The sequence below is a fragment of the Salmo trutta genome, chromosome 16 (genome assembly GCF_901001165.1).
Source record: "Salmo trutta chromosome 16, fSalTru1.1, whole genome shotgun sequence".
In the NCBI taxonomy this organism is placed as follows: Eukaryota; Metazoa; Chordata; class Actinopteri; order Salmoniformes; family Salmonidae; genus Salmo; species Salmo trutta.
Window position 1 is genome coordinate 39164487 of NC_042972.1, and position 14938 is coordinate 39179424.

Genomic DNA, 14938 nt, shown 5'->3' on the forward strand with positions numbered 1-14938 from the left:
TTTTATATCTTCATTGACTCTTTAATACAATTACTGGAGAAATGTCTTAAATACAATTCAACAATGATAAACTAGCTGATTGATGCAATGAAGTCCATATCAACAGGCAACATTTGGCATGTTAAAATTCACGCAGCCGTGTATTGAATACAGTACATTCTTGAGCAGAGCAGGCTATCCTTGGAAAACTATCAAATATATAGTCACACCTCTTGACATTTATTTGGAACCATGTGTATGATTATACACATATTTATTATGCACAGAACAGATGAGTTTCCAGCAAGGCTTTCAGCATGCCCCAAAAGGCACAGGAAATAACTTGCAACATTAATAAATGTGACAACTTCAGTATACAATAATTTAATTTTTAAAGAGCACTGGACTAACTTCTAATCTAAAATTATACAGCGCCCTCGGAAAGTATTCAGGCCACTAGATTTTTTCCACATTTTGTTACGTTACAGCCTTATTCTAAAATGAATTAAATAAATAAAAAATCCTCAGCAATCTACACACAATACCCCATAATGACAAAGCGAAAACAGGTTGAAACACCTTATTTCCATAAGTATTCAGACCCTTTGCTATGAGAATCGAAATTGAGCTCAGGTGCATCTTGTTTCCAATGATCATCCTTGAGATGTTTCTACAACTGCTTTTTTTGTTACAGTATTCCACCAGTTGTTCCAGAGGTTTGGCATGCAGAGAAATGGAGGAGAGGATGACGATGAGCTTCAGTGTCACAGGGAGATACTGAGGCACCAGCTGAACATGAAGGTGACTTCGTAGTCACTCAGAAGTGGAAACAGCCACTAGTTTCTGGGTTGTCATAGTCGACTCCTTCACACAGGGAGTCCTTCAAACAGAACAGACATGACTCATATAATATTCCTGGTCTCTTTTCTATCACTGTCTTAACACGTTTCAGAGCAGTCTGATTAATCATTGTCTTAAAAAGAAAAGTCAGGTCTTACATTACTGTTAGTGTTTTGCTTCAGAAAAACTAATGCACAGAGATCTCTGCTAGGGAAAAATGTTTCTCATGATACACCATCATCATTATACTACAAAGAGGGAACAAAATGATTAGTACTATCAGTAACTGAAAATTATGATACAGCATTCCATCATACTGTATGCCGATATTACTTAAAGGTGATACATGATCCATTGTTTGAGATTTGGTCATTAGCATCCTGAATGCTGATTGGCTAAAAGCTGTGGTATATCAGACAATATACCATGCGTAGAAGCAAAATTACTTTTTTACTGTTATAATTATGTTGCTACCCAGTTTATAATAGCAATAAGGCACCTGTGGGGTTTGTGGTATATGGCCAATATATGGCTAAGGGCTATATCCAGGCACTCTACGTTGCGTCGTACTTAAGAACAGCCCTTAACCGTGGTATATTGGTCATATACCACACCCCCATGGGCCCTATTGCTTAAACAGAAACTTTCTGCAGGAATATATCTAAAATACTCACAGAAAACAGCTTCCTATACGAGGCTGTAATGACAGACAGACAGACAGACAGACAGACAGACAGACAGACAGACAGACAGACAGACAGACAGACAGACAGACAGACAGACAGACAGACAGACAGACAGGGACAAAAGGAAGAGACACAAATGGGGGGACTAGCTATAGTACTGAACTCACAACAAACCAAATTGAACCAACACACTTGCACCACAACAAGAAACTTTGAATATGCATCTCAAAACATCAACATGTCTATATTTACTGTCCTTGTGTGGTATTGAGCTCTGAAGCTAATTGTTGTACAGAGCATGCTTCTCCTATGGATATAACTGACTAATGTATAACACCTGCTTACTGGAAGACGTTTTAACTGCATCTTCTGGAATGGTATTCAGAAGGCGTAAATGACTAAAAGAGGTAAGTGGTGCAGTTTGTTTGGGATAGGAATAGTGCTATGCATATTCAAGCTGGAGACATACAGCCTATGAAGAAAAGGGGAGACCATGCAAGACAAACAGCTGATGTTGGGGAAGAGACAGACATAATATAAAGAGGAGAAGCCACCAACAAGACCACAACATGTCTGGATTATCAAGGGGATTTGAGGGTGAGGGGATACTAAGGATAAAGAGGGATTGGCTTGGGGTGGCAGGTGGGAAGAGGGAGGTGACCGAGTTGAATTAAGAGTGATTCATTAAGTGGGCGCCAATTTTTGACACTAACTTGGCTTTGCTGCAGCATCCCCTCTGGCATCTCGGGGAGCCAGGGCCGGTTGCCGGCACTGTAGAGCCTGGGCCGCTTGAACTGGTCGTGACTGGACAGGGGGGTATAACTATTCCGCCGGAGCAGCATGGGAGCTGCGTCCCTCGGGACATTATCCTGGTTGGAGATGGGGAAACACCAGGTGCATTAAAGAAAGAGACCCGGCACACCCAGCGTTACTGGGACAATTCCCCAAAACACAGCAATCAAACGATAGTTTCCTTGACCAACCACCACCACAAAAAAAGAAAATGCTATTGGACAAGAAAAAGGTGATTCTGCAAAAAAAGACAATCTAAAAGCAACTTCAGAGGGCAAAGGTTATGGTGCAAAGGCTGTTGTCCTTTGCACCACACTGTGTTGTACACCCATCAATACAAGTCAGTTATTAAAGGGGACCAGAGCATTGGTGGTGGTGTTTGCAAGCAGGGAAATGTGATCAGTTGTAGCTGCCTCCAAGTTCAATATAAAGTCACACTAACTACAAATGTAACCAGACATACTGTAGCTTGAGCTAGTTTGGTTAAAGAGGAAAAATAACCAAGAATATGTTCAGTGAAGCATGTGATATGGGAGCAGAGCGGAGCCTTGTCACTGAGGATAACGTGCAATGTTACTCACAAGTGGTCGGTCGCGATGTGTGTTCACTGCCTTCACATTAAGATAAAACATTTCCACTTTACAGCCTGGGGAAAGTTGCAGAGAAATTGATGTGACCCGTTCCTAATTGCAATACAAACGACAAGTGGTGATAGAGGAACAGGAACTCAGATGTGAACATGCATAAAATAATTATCCGAACAATTTGTTCAGCATTTAGTCTAATGAACACAAAGACTTACCATATGCAACAGGAGTGAGTTTGAGCACTGTGTGCAGTGGACATTTCAGGTAGGGCAAGTCATCTATGAAAGACAAAATAAAGTGTCATTACCTCTGGTGTTTGTGAAACTGTCAGTAAAAGTGTACTGTGAGGTGTGTGCTCACCCACCTGCACTCTTATCCAAGAAGTAGGCCAGCAGGCAGCGCATGACAGCCTGGTGACAGATAACCAGCACGTTGCCCTGTCTCTCTAGCTCCATGATGACAGGCTCTAACCGCTGCACCAGGTCCTGGTAGGACTACAGGGAAGGAGAGGGGACACACTGAGTCTTAGTGATCCCTCACCCTGCCAAGAACAGGGCCCCAGAAAAGTGGTAAGAGGGTAGGACTTTACCTCTCCCCCTGGGTAGCGGTAGTGGTACTTGTCCTGGTCCCTCAGGACAAACTCCTCTGGGAAGGATTTCTGGATCATATCATAGGTCATCTCCTCACACACACCCTAATAGACAGGAAAGAGAAAACTCTGGAAAATGTCCCTTGTCAGTTGAGTTGACAGGTAATGATAAAATCATTAATTATTATACAAACAAGGAATATAAAGTCCTTTATCACAGAACAAGTTCATTTTCATCACAAAAGGTGTCTACCTAAATTAAACCCCCACGGTATTAATTATGTTAGACCAGTGATAAGTGAGAGATCAGAGGTGAAGTCAGTACTGACAGCATCGATCTCGTTGAGGATTTTCCACTGTTCATAGGGCACAATCAGCTCCTCAGCAGTCTGGATGGTGCGTCTCAGTTGGCTAGTCCACACCTTCAAGTCAGACAGTTTGTGCTCCTCAATGAAGCGGTGCAAGGCATGAGCAAACTGGACCAGAGAGGGAAAAGGAGAAAGATACAGTAAAACTAGTGAAGAGAGATTAGTTTCAATAACAGGCCCATCCATCAGGGTACTTTTTACTGTATATGGTCGTAAATATGCTATTAACTATTTAAAAGTACATAATAATTACATGATCAGATTACCAGTGTTTACTCAAATTCAAAGTACAGGAGCTTTAATTAGTATTTTCCATTAGCTGTAACTAAATCGAAATAGAAACTGGTAGGGTCAACTGACTCAAATACAGGGGTCAGTGTCATGCTGACTGTGTTCTCTAGAGTGGGCCTAACCGTTATGGCGGACAGGGCACATACCTGTTTTCCTCCTGGGGAGAGCTCCGAGTCCCCTCCGATACGGCCCTCCATGTTGTGATTGCTCTCTCCATGCCGGCACAGGTAGAGGGAGTGAGAGTGCACTTGGATGTTCATGAGGTAGTACACTATCTTACTCTGGATGTAGTCCTGCACCCGGTTCACCAGGAAGCGCCGGCCCACATTCTCCACCTTGATGAAGGAGAGGTCCCTACGGGATACACAGTAACACAATTGTCTGTACTCTGTCTCCACCTGGTGGCTTACATCTGAACTGTTGCAGCAAATTTACAGGAATTCTGGAGAATTACTGTTAACGCCTACTAGGTATAACAAATGATCCGTATGAACAGTTCTTGCCTCTAATTGAGACAAGCGGTCACTTAGGGGCCCGGTCGCTAGGGGGCCCGGACTCAAAAAAATAAAACAACTCAGTTGGGGTTTCAACAGAGAGAACGAATAGTAGAAAAACACCTGGTGCAATTTCTAAAATTGGTTATGCATCAGCAGTTTCTGTCTTATGTCACTCAGCCATGTCAGCTATCAATTTTTTAATTTGTAGTTAGTCTAGACAGCCATCTAAACTGGCAGTAATCATGGCCGAATGCACGTGCCCAGGTGCCCTGACCTCCAGGGGGCACTCATTGATTTTGTTAGTCACTCCCACTCAGATATCATATTAACATGGCATAAGTCATGGCAAAATGTGTAGAACTGCAGGGCATTAGCTTTAAAACTGCACTGTTTTTCTCTCTGCCCCATGAAAAAAAAGAAGAGTATAATTAGATTATATGTGTCATACAATTGCAAACATTTCTCTCCACCCAAGGCAAAATGGGTAGAATTGTAGGAAATTAACTTTAAATTGTACATTTATCTCTCCAATATCAAGAGGGGGAGCCACTATATGTTGTTGCCACGAGGTGGGGGCCCAACCAAAAAAGGCTACGGCGCCCCCCTGGCAAACTCCTATTCAAATGCAAAACACTGAGATAGACAATATGACAATATTCTTACTTGTCATAGTCATCGGGATCCAAAGGTTGGTATGTAACCTTATAGCACTCTATGCGTTTGAGAAAGTCATCCATCACTCTCTCTCTGTGCCTCTCTGGGTAGTCTGGACTGGATACCTTCACCTCCTGTATAGAGATATAACACATTAGATTGTGGGCAAAGAAACAATCAGAGTTGTCAGTCACATAGCAGGGATATAGTCAGTGTATAAATAAGTTATAGTTTTGACCGTGGCCTGGGGTCATAGTAAAGCATTACAATCCCACATGGCGACATCGGAACATACCAGAATATTAGCAGCAATGACTTCTGGGTCGTCACACACTGACTCCACAAAGAACACCTGTTGGAAAGAAAATAGCTCAGACTACAACAATATACTGCCTCACCACAGGGCTGGATGCAGTCCCATGACCACACACTATCAGATTCATCTCAATATTAAATGGCTGTCCATAATACAGAGTAATGTTATATGGAGACACAATTCAAACAAAAATATATTTGGCAATTTAGCACATTGCATGTTACCTTGAATGCATTCTCTTTCCCAAAACCAAGAATGAGGTCTCTCCTCTCCCTTGTTGTGTTTGTTGCATCAAATACCTAAATCAAAGCAAAGCAAACATCACAAAACTGGTGGATAAATGTGAAATATATCGAGCAGACAAAAAAAGAACCAAAATGAGAGAGTAAATGCCGTACAGCGATTTGTCCACCTTCTTCAGTTAGATATCCCTTCACATCCTCCAGGGCTACCAGGGCACACCGTCTGTGGGAGAGGGAAACACAGTTACAGTTGTCTGCAGGTATGCAATCCAAACTACTATACTTTTTTATTGAGATACATTATCTTAACGGCCCCTGTATCATTTATTTGCTCATTTCGTGTTTGATTGTAAGGGAGCGGGCCAGAAGACCAGAGTGATCTACTGTATGCCTACATTTCTTCTGCACCGACACCTGAATAGTAACACTGACAGAACAGGGACGGAACATACCGATTCAACATTTTGTAAGGCTCATACGAGCAGAAGAGTGACAGCAGCAGCAGTATATTTAGATCAGCATTCTGTGATGTCAAGAACAGTAAAGCCGTTTACAGGTCCATAAAGGGCAATTCTCTACACAGACCACGACATTCACTTTCTGAGCCTATTTAGATGCATGTCTCATTCAGTGATTATACTGGATACATTTTAGTGCTTAGAAAACGTTCAGCTAGTTGGAAAATAGTAATCCATCACAAATTGCTATGAAAAACGAAGCAAATTTCAGTTTGAATCCCGCAGCTGGTGTGTGTTTACAACTCTGTTTACAACTCTGTTTACACACACACACACACACCCACACGGAAAGTATTCAGACCCCTTGACTTTTCCCACATTTTGTTACAGCCTTATTCTAAAATGGATTCAATTGTTTTTTCCCCCCCTCATCGATCTACACACAGTACCTCATAATGACAATGCAAAAACAGGTTTTTAGAAATGTTTGCAAATGTATAAAAATAAAAAACAAACATCACAATTACTCAGTAGTTTGTTGAAGGACCTTTGGCAGCGATTACAGCCTCAAATCTTCTTGGGTATGACGCTACAAGCTTGGCACACCTGTATTTGGGGAGTTTCTCCCATTCTTCTTTGCAGATCCTCTCATGCTCTGTCAGGTTGGATGGGGAGCGTTGCTGCACAGCTATTTTCACGTCTCTCCAGAGATGTTTCGATCGAGTACAAGTCCGGGCTCTGCTGGGCCACTCAAGGACAATGAGACTTGTCCCGAAGTCACTCCTGCGTTGTTTTGCTGTGTGTTTAGCGTCATTGTCCTGTTAGAAGGTGAACCTTCGCCCCAGTCTGAGGCCCTGAGCGCTCTGGAGAAGGTTTTCAAGGATCTCTCTGTGCTTTGCGCCATTCATCTTTCCCTCGATCATGACTAGTCTCACAGTCCCTGCCACTGAAAAACATCCCCACAGCATGATGCTGCCACCACCATGCTTCACTATAGGGATGGTGCCTGGTTTCCTCCACGTTGGCATTCAAGCCAAAGAGTTCAATCTTGGTTTTATCAGACCAGAGAATATTGTTTCTCATGGTCAGAGTCCTTTAGGTGCCTTTTGGCAAATTCCAAGCGGGCTGTCATGTGCCTTTTACTGAGGAGTGGCTTCCGTCAAGCCACTCTACCATAAAGGCCTGATTGGTGGAGTGCTGCAGAGATTGTTGTCCTTCTGGAAGGTTCTTCCATCTCCACAGAGGAACTCTGGAGCACTGTCAGAGTGACCATCGGTTTCTTGGTCACCTCCCTGGCCAAGGCCCTTCTCCCCCGATTGCTCAGTTTGGCCTGGTGGCCAGCTCTAGTAAGAGTCTTGATGGTTCCAAACTTCTTCCGTTTAAGAATGATGGAGGCCACTGTGTTCTTGGGGACCTTCAATGCTGTGGCGAGTGGGGAGAGGTTTACAGATATGGATGTTGACTTGTTGAAATCCATCAATGAAAGGCTTGCCAAACTTGATATCTTGGATATATTACGAGAGGACATCAATGCATTATGTGCTAGTCTAGAATTCAGCCAACGTCAGATTGATGATCTAAGGAAAGAGAACACAGAGCTGAAAGGTACTGTAGACTCTATTCATAGCAAGGTGGAGGTGGTACAAAGGGATGAAAGGTACTGTAGACTCTATTCATAGCAAGGTGGAGGTGGTACAAAGGGATGAAAGGTACTGTAGACTCTATTCATAGCAAGGTGGAGGTGGTACAAAGGGAGAACAAACAACTTAAAGAAACCTTGCTTGATGTACAGTGTCGATCAATGCGGGACAATCTCATATTTTCAGGGATACCGGAGAATGACAACAGCAGAGGCTGTGAGGACACAGTCCGAGATTTTATGTCAACTCAACTAAAACTGCCCACTGATGTTGTGCGTGATGTAACTTTCTCCAGAGTCCATAGAATAGGTAAGACCCCTGGAAATAGGCCACGGGCTATTATTGCATGTTTTGACAAAATTAAGCAAAAGGAAATGACGAAGAACATGGGCAGAGAACTCAGAAACACTGATTTTGGAATGAATGATCACTTCCCCACCGAGATCAATGAAAGGAGAAAAAAACTATATCCCATCATGAAGGAAAAACGTTGCCTGAATCAACGAGTCTCCATGGTGATGGATAAACTTTATATCAACGGGCAATTGTATCGGGACTCTAGAGTAACTCCCTGGCTATTTTAATTTAATGTTCAAATTTGAGTTTGTATGTTGTAGTGTATCATGACAACTTCAACTATAACGAATACATTCTCTATTGATCTTCACTTGACAAGGAAAGGGTTGCATATAGCTCAGGTTAATGTATGTAGCCTTCCTAACAAAATACATGAGGTTTTTAACTTGGTCAAGATAAATAATATTCATATTTTGGCCTTGACCGAAACGCATTTAGATGCATCTGTAAATGATGGGCAAATTAACATTCATGGATATAGTCTACTTAGAAGGGACAGGAATAGGAATGGTGGGGGTGTAGCACTGTATATTCAGAATCAGATACCTTTTAAGAGGAGGGATGACCTTAATGTATGTCAAGTAGAGGCACTATGGGCTCAAGTACATCTGCCTCACCAGGCAGCCATATTGGTGGGATGTGTGTACAGACCTCCTAGCTCTAAGGTGTCCTATTTGGATGACTTATGCACTGGGTTTGACAAGGCCACAGATAGCAACAGAGATGTATTTATCTTGGGTGATTTTAATATAAATTGGAAGGATCACAATAATTTGAATAGAACAAAATTGATGAGATATGCTATGAACTGTGGTTTGAAACAAATGGTTAATGATACTACTAGATCATCAATTAAGTTGGGTCATCGTTCAGACACATGCATTGATCTGATTTTCTGTAATATACCATCGCAATGCTTAAAAGCCAGATCAATGCCAGTGGGCTGGACAGACCATAATATTGTGACCGTAACCATGAACACCAAGGTTCCAAAGAAACCCCCTAGGATTGTGGTCAAGAGAAATTTTAAAACATTTAATTATGAGCTATTTCTAAATGATTTGGCTGCTGTACCCTGGGAGCTGATTTATCTAGAGGATGATTTAAATCACGCTACAGAATGTTTTATTGATTTGCTCACTGAGGTTATGGACCATCATGCCCCTATAAGAAAGAGTACAGTTGGTGCACGTCCATCTCCATGGATTGATGATGAACTGGGTGAGGCTTTTTCTCAAAGAAATATGTTAAAAGTCTTAGCAGCCAAGTCAAAACTAGAAATTGATGAACAGAATTATAGAACATTTCGTAATTATGTAGTTAAATTGAATCGAAGGGAAAAAAAGTTATTTTTCAACAATGCTTTTATTGATTGTAAAAATGATTCTAAAAAGGTATGGAATACAGTTAAGGGTTTACTTGGTACATCTATCTCATCATGCCCATCTAGTGTGGAGGTTGACGGGAGAATAATAACAAAACCAGTTGATATTGCCAATCATTTTGCAGATTTTTTCACAAAGAAAATTAATTTACTGAGCAACAATGTAAACATACATTCTTCCAAACAAGCTATTGTCCAATGGATTGATGATCATATTATGAGCAACAAGATCTGCTCTTTTAGTCTGCAAACAGTGTCAGTGGAGGAGGTGTTAAACCTTTTGAAGTCATTACCTGATGGGAAATCTACAGGTTATGATCTTATGGACAATTTTTTGCTTCGCTGTGCTGCTCCCCAGATTGCAGTTCCACTGAGATACATATTTAATTGGTCACTGGAAAAGGGGATGTTTGCAAATGTATGGAAGCATGCTAAACTTTGTCCTATTCCAAAAGACTGCAAAGAACCCGCTACTCCTGCCAATAGTCGACCAATTAGTCTACTCCCTACACTCAGTAAGATATTGGAGGGTATTGTGAGTAGACAAATATGGGAGTACATGGAAAATAATGATCTGATTACAGCCAATCAGCATGCTTATTGCAAAAATCATTCCACTACCACTGCATTGGTTGACATGACTGACCAGTGGCTCAATGCTATGGATAATGGCAAGTTTGTGGGGGTACTATTTTTAGATTTCAGTGCAGCATTTGATTTAGTGGATCATGAGATAATTTTGACAAAATTAATGCATTATGGTTTTAAGGAGGTAGCATTGAATTGGGTACAGTCATATCTAACTGACAGGAAACAGTCCACCTATATCAAATGGTTCATTTTCTTCCCCTCATGCTTTAAACTGTGGAATACCGCAGGGCAGCTGCCTTGGGCCACTTCTTTATTTAATATATACCAACGACCTTTCCTATGCCCTAGCTGAAACTCAAGCTACTGTATTTGCAGATGATACTACAATTTATGCAGCAGGACAATCGGTTCAACAGGTACAGCAAGCTTTACAAGGAGATTTGGAGAATATTAGGGAGTGGGTTTGCCAGAATAAACTTGTTTTAAACACCAAGAAAACCAAAGTTATGTTGGTCTGTTCCACTAGGAAAAGGCCAAAACAGCATGGGATACAATTAAGTATGGGAGGAGTACAAATTGAAGAAGTGGCAGAAACCAAACTATTAGGAGTGCAGCTAGACAACTGCTTATCATGGTCATCTCAAATAACTAATCTATGTAAAAAAATTATTAAAACAGCATGCATAATCAGAAGGATAGCTAAATATTTACCAGGAAAAATTCTTAAGCAAATAACACAAGCTTTAATTGAGAGTCAAGTGAACTACTGTTCTGTGGTCTGGGGAAATGCATCATCAAGTGAAGTTAGGAGGCTGCAGATTGCACAGAACAAAGCAGCAAGGATTGTTTTACGGTGGAGATATGGTTTTTCTGTTGCAGTCATACGCAATGTTCTTGGTTGGTCATCAATCGACAAGATAATTGAAAAAAACATGCTTATTTTATTTCATAATATACATCATTTAAAACGGCCAAGTACAATTCACAACGGCAATCAGTTGGTAAGAGACAGACATTCCGTAAATACTAGGAATAGATTGTCCACCATCTATGCGTTATCCAGACAGAAAAGAGAAATAGGCAAAAGAACATTTCGATTTAGAGCAATAAAGAAATGGAATAAATTAACTGAGCAAACCAGAAACCTTTCAATATATACATTTAAACATTATTTTAAAACAATTTAAATATAATACACAGAAATGTTGTGGGATTACAGTAGATGAAGAATTCATATTTTTTAGATTGATTATTTATTTTTATTACGTTAGTATATTATGTATGTTTGTAATAGTGTGTTATATGTGAAAATGTGTTCGTATATAAATTGTTTTTTAATATTTAAGGACTCTTGGAAGATTAGTCCAAATGGGGACTAAAAGAGATCCAAATAAAATAAAATCAAATCAAATGCTGCAGAACGTTTTTGGTACCCTTCCCTGGATCTGTGCCTATACACAATCCTGTCTCTGAGCTCTACGGACAATTCCTACTACTTCATGGCTTGGTTTTTGCTTTGACATGCACTGTCAACTGTGGGACCTTATATTAGACAGGTGTGTGCCTTTCCAAATCATGTCCAATCAATTGAATTTACCACAGGTGGACTCCAATCAAGTTGTACAAACATCTCAAGGATGATCAATGGAAAAAGGATGCACCTGAGCTCAATTTCAAGTCTCATAGCAAAGGCTCTGAATACTTATGCAAATAAGGTTTTTCTGTTTTTATTTGTAATAAACTTGCAAAAAAAAATCAAAAAACCTGTTTTTGCTTTGTTTTTAATGGGGTATTGGATGTAGATTGATGAGGAAAAAAATGTATTCAATCAATTTTACAATAAGGCTGTAACATAACAAAACATGGAAAAAAGGAAAGGGTCTGAATACTTTCTGAGTGCACTGTATTCTGTTAATAGAATATGAGTATTTTGTACACTGAATAACTGCTTGCACAGCAGACAGTGTGTTGATTTAGAAACTCATTAGCCATTGACGCAGCAGCCAACGCTGCAAAGTAAACCTGCGAAATCAAGCATGAGAGAACCTGGTGTACTGCTGGAGTAATGAGATTGACTCAGATCTGACCATGCTGATGGAGACACAATACTTGATTAATGATTTTCTTCCTAACATTTTACCATTTATACCAAACTTTGGCGCTCATATGTGAACTAAAGTGTGCAACGCAGTTGTGACTGCTTTTTCAGTATGACTCATGCATATCACTGCATGAATAAAACAAATGTAACTTACTTCCTTATTTCCATGGCTTCCTTGTTGTCGTGCCTGAAGAAGTCGTAGGACTTGTAAGCTTTGACGGCCTCTCGGCGGTAGACACCCAAGTTAAACACTACAAAACGAACAAAATGGCATCAACAATAGAGTTATGACTAGCTTTTATCAGTGACTACATGGTCTACTGTCTCCTATCATAGAAATGGGACTGGTTTAAAGTAGGATCCTATTCAACATGGGGCGTCTCAGTTCTCAGGAGCTTTAAAACTTGACAGCTACCTAATTAATGAAAGTACCTTACTTTGTAGGCCACAATACACTTGTGATTTAAAGTTGAGTCATGTGCTTATTTAATGATATCTCAAAAACCAGAGGGTTAATAGTCAATAGTCTGTCATAATGGAAGACTTAAACAGACATGTCTAATGTCTTCAAAAGTAAAGTTGTAGAGAGGCTGTCTTTCCCCACTCACCTTTGGTTGGCACCCCTATCCAGTTGAGATATCGTGTCAGTTTCTTAGACATGTAGGTCTTTCCCCTGGCAGGTAGGCCGATCATTACGATCACTGTGGGAGAGTTTGTCATGTAGGATGCCCATGCTGAACAAAAAGACAGACAGACAGACAGACATAATATAGTGCATTCACATTGGACTAAATCAGATACTACTGTATACTGTCTATACAGTATACCTACAAATGATACACATCCCTGACAATGAAATGAGATACAGTAGATAAGGCAAAACAATTGAACTATCAAAGTGGTTGGTTGGTTGGTGTGATCAAACATCACTGGATTCATTTCTTGTCCTTGATTTCCCATGTACTGTATACTCGGATGAAAAGGGATAGATCAAAGTGCACTGGCAAGCCATAGTTTGCTATTCTTATATCAATTACGGACACAACAGGACTGCAGATAGGCTGAATACTGTTCAGAATATGGGCTAATTATAATCATATTTCAATATAATATGCATTATACAAATATGATGTGGAAAGAGAATGAATCATTTGTCCAAAATATGCCCAAAGGAATCATTTTCAGAGAAGACTAATCTCTCACAATATTATTGATGCACTTGTATTTCTTTTAAACTCGTTTGCTTGAGAATGTGTGCATCAGCTCCATGTGTTGCATGTCAGACATAGGGACAGCTTTCAGAGATAAAGCCAAAACAACACCTGCAGACTCATTCTGTGCCAGTCAAAACAACCCGAGGCAATCACGCTGACTGCAGTGTTGCCGTCCTGCTCATGACCCTGCCTGTGCACAGCTCTCCTGCATTGAAGATTTTTCTCTGGGAGACTTATCAGTACTTACAGCATTTCTTCTCATTAATTCTGAGCTCTGTTTTCTTGGCTTCAGCAGAGTTGGCCAAGCCAGTCTTTCTCTGAATGGTTGCTGACATGTTGAAGTTGTGTCCTTGTTGAGTCAGGTTTCCAAAGGCTCTAGAAGAGCATCGCCCCAGACAATCTGAAACAGAAGGTTGATTTATTGTAGCAGTAGGTCTAGGCCTAGTAACTGAGTATATTAGTATTTCATTTCTTAGTAACTCATAACATTTTCATGTCTATTCCCTGAATAAGAATAACTAATTTATTCACTATCTCAACAATGTTCAATTAAATTAAAGTACTTTTATAAAATGTAAAAGCACTTCAAAAATGGCAATACATTAAGTAATATGAGTTTGATATTAACTTTCAAATAAATGACAAAGTAATGGTATATGACTTGACATATTGCTGTAATATAGGCTACTTTTATATTCTGTCCACAGCCTTCAAGGACATAGTAACACAGCAAAGTGAGGGAGACTGATATCTGATCTTCACAGCCACAGTATGTAGCCTACTGCGCGACCACATCTGAGGCTATCGTCAAAAATAGCGCACGCACTAAAAACGGACATCACTAAATGATGCTAAAGGAAGCCATTTACCGCAGTACGCTATGCAATATAATTAAGCGACGACACTACTGTAGTGCAATGGTAGTCTCGGGCCGGGGTCTTAAAATGTCTGTCTGGAACACTGATAATAGGCTTATTGGTTGTTTCGCACACATACACTCACCAAAGCTATTGCAATTTACCTGCAATATGCGAGACGATGAGGCAATTAGAACTGAAAAGGATAATCTGACGACGGATACGCGATCTTTGGCTCTACGAGGTTTCTGTACGTCTGGTCGGGGTCGACGCTGTCCTTCGTATGTTGGTGGCGCGGACCCGGTTGATGCCCTTCCAATAATTACCACAGCCACACAGTTCAAATATATTGTAATTCATGAAAACAAAAATGTGCTTTTTGGTCTTAATTTAAAGATAGGGGTAAGCATAAGACTAGAAGGGTCGTTAATATTAGGTTTAAAATCACATTTTAAGATACATTGTAGAAATAGGCGGGGTTTATGACTTTGTGGC

General features: G+C 40.5%; 1 protein-coding gene across 8 annotated transcripts; it reads right to left on the reverse strand.

The window, feature by feature from the left end:
* LOC115150734 (6-phosphofructo-2-kinase/fructose-2,6-bisphosphatase 2) lies at positions 1-14938 on the reverse strand. 8 transcript variants are annotated; one of them, XM_029694328.1, is made up of 17 exons: positions 14608-14937; positions 13834-13986; positions 12981-13106; positions 12527-12623; positions 5998-6064; positions 5824-5898; positions 5579-5635; positions 5293-5417; positions 4279-4486; positions 3803-3949; positions 3474-3578; positions 3249-3378; positions 3100-3162; positions 2879-2943; positions 2219-2374; positions 1494-1516; positions 1-859 (listed from the first exon to the last, which is right to left on the reverse strand). In XM_029694328.1, the coding sequence occupies exons 2-17, from the start codon at positions 13919-13921 to the stop codon at positions 793-795; spliced, it is 1599 nt and encodes a 532-aa protein (XP_029550188.1). In that variant the 5' UTR covers positions 13922-13986; positions 14608-14937; the 3' UTR covers positions 1-792. The 8 variants fall into 8 exon arrangements, 7 of the variants coding, with proteins under 7 accessions (XP_029550188.1, XP_029550191.1, XP_029550190.1 ...); XM_029694331.1 differs by lacking the exon at positions 2219-2374 and having other exon boundaries at positions 14608-14936; XM_029694330.1 differs by lacking the exon at positions 1494-1516 and having other exon boundaries at positions 14608-14935.

Coding starts and splice junctions, on each gene's coding strand:
- LOC115150734 (XM_029694326.1), bottom strand. CDS start 13,921: ATGTCAGCAACCATTCAGAGAAAGACTGGCTTGGCCAACTCTGCTGAA. Junction 6,065..12,526: donor GAAGCCATGGAAATAAGGAA/GTAAGTTACATT, acceptor CCTCTCCCACAG/ACGGTGTGCCCTGGTAGCCC. Junction 3,379..3,473: donor ACCGCTACCCAGGGGGAGAG/GTAAAGTCCTAC, acceptor CCTTCCCTGTAG/TCCTACCAGGACCTGGTGCA.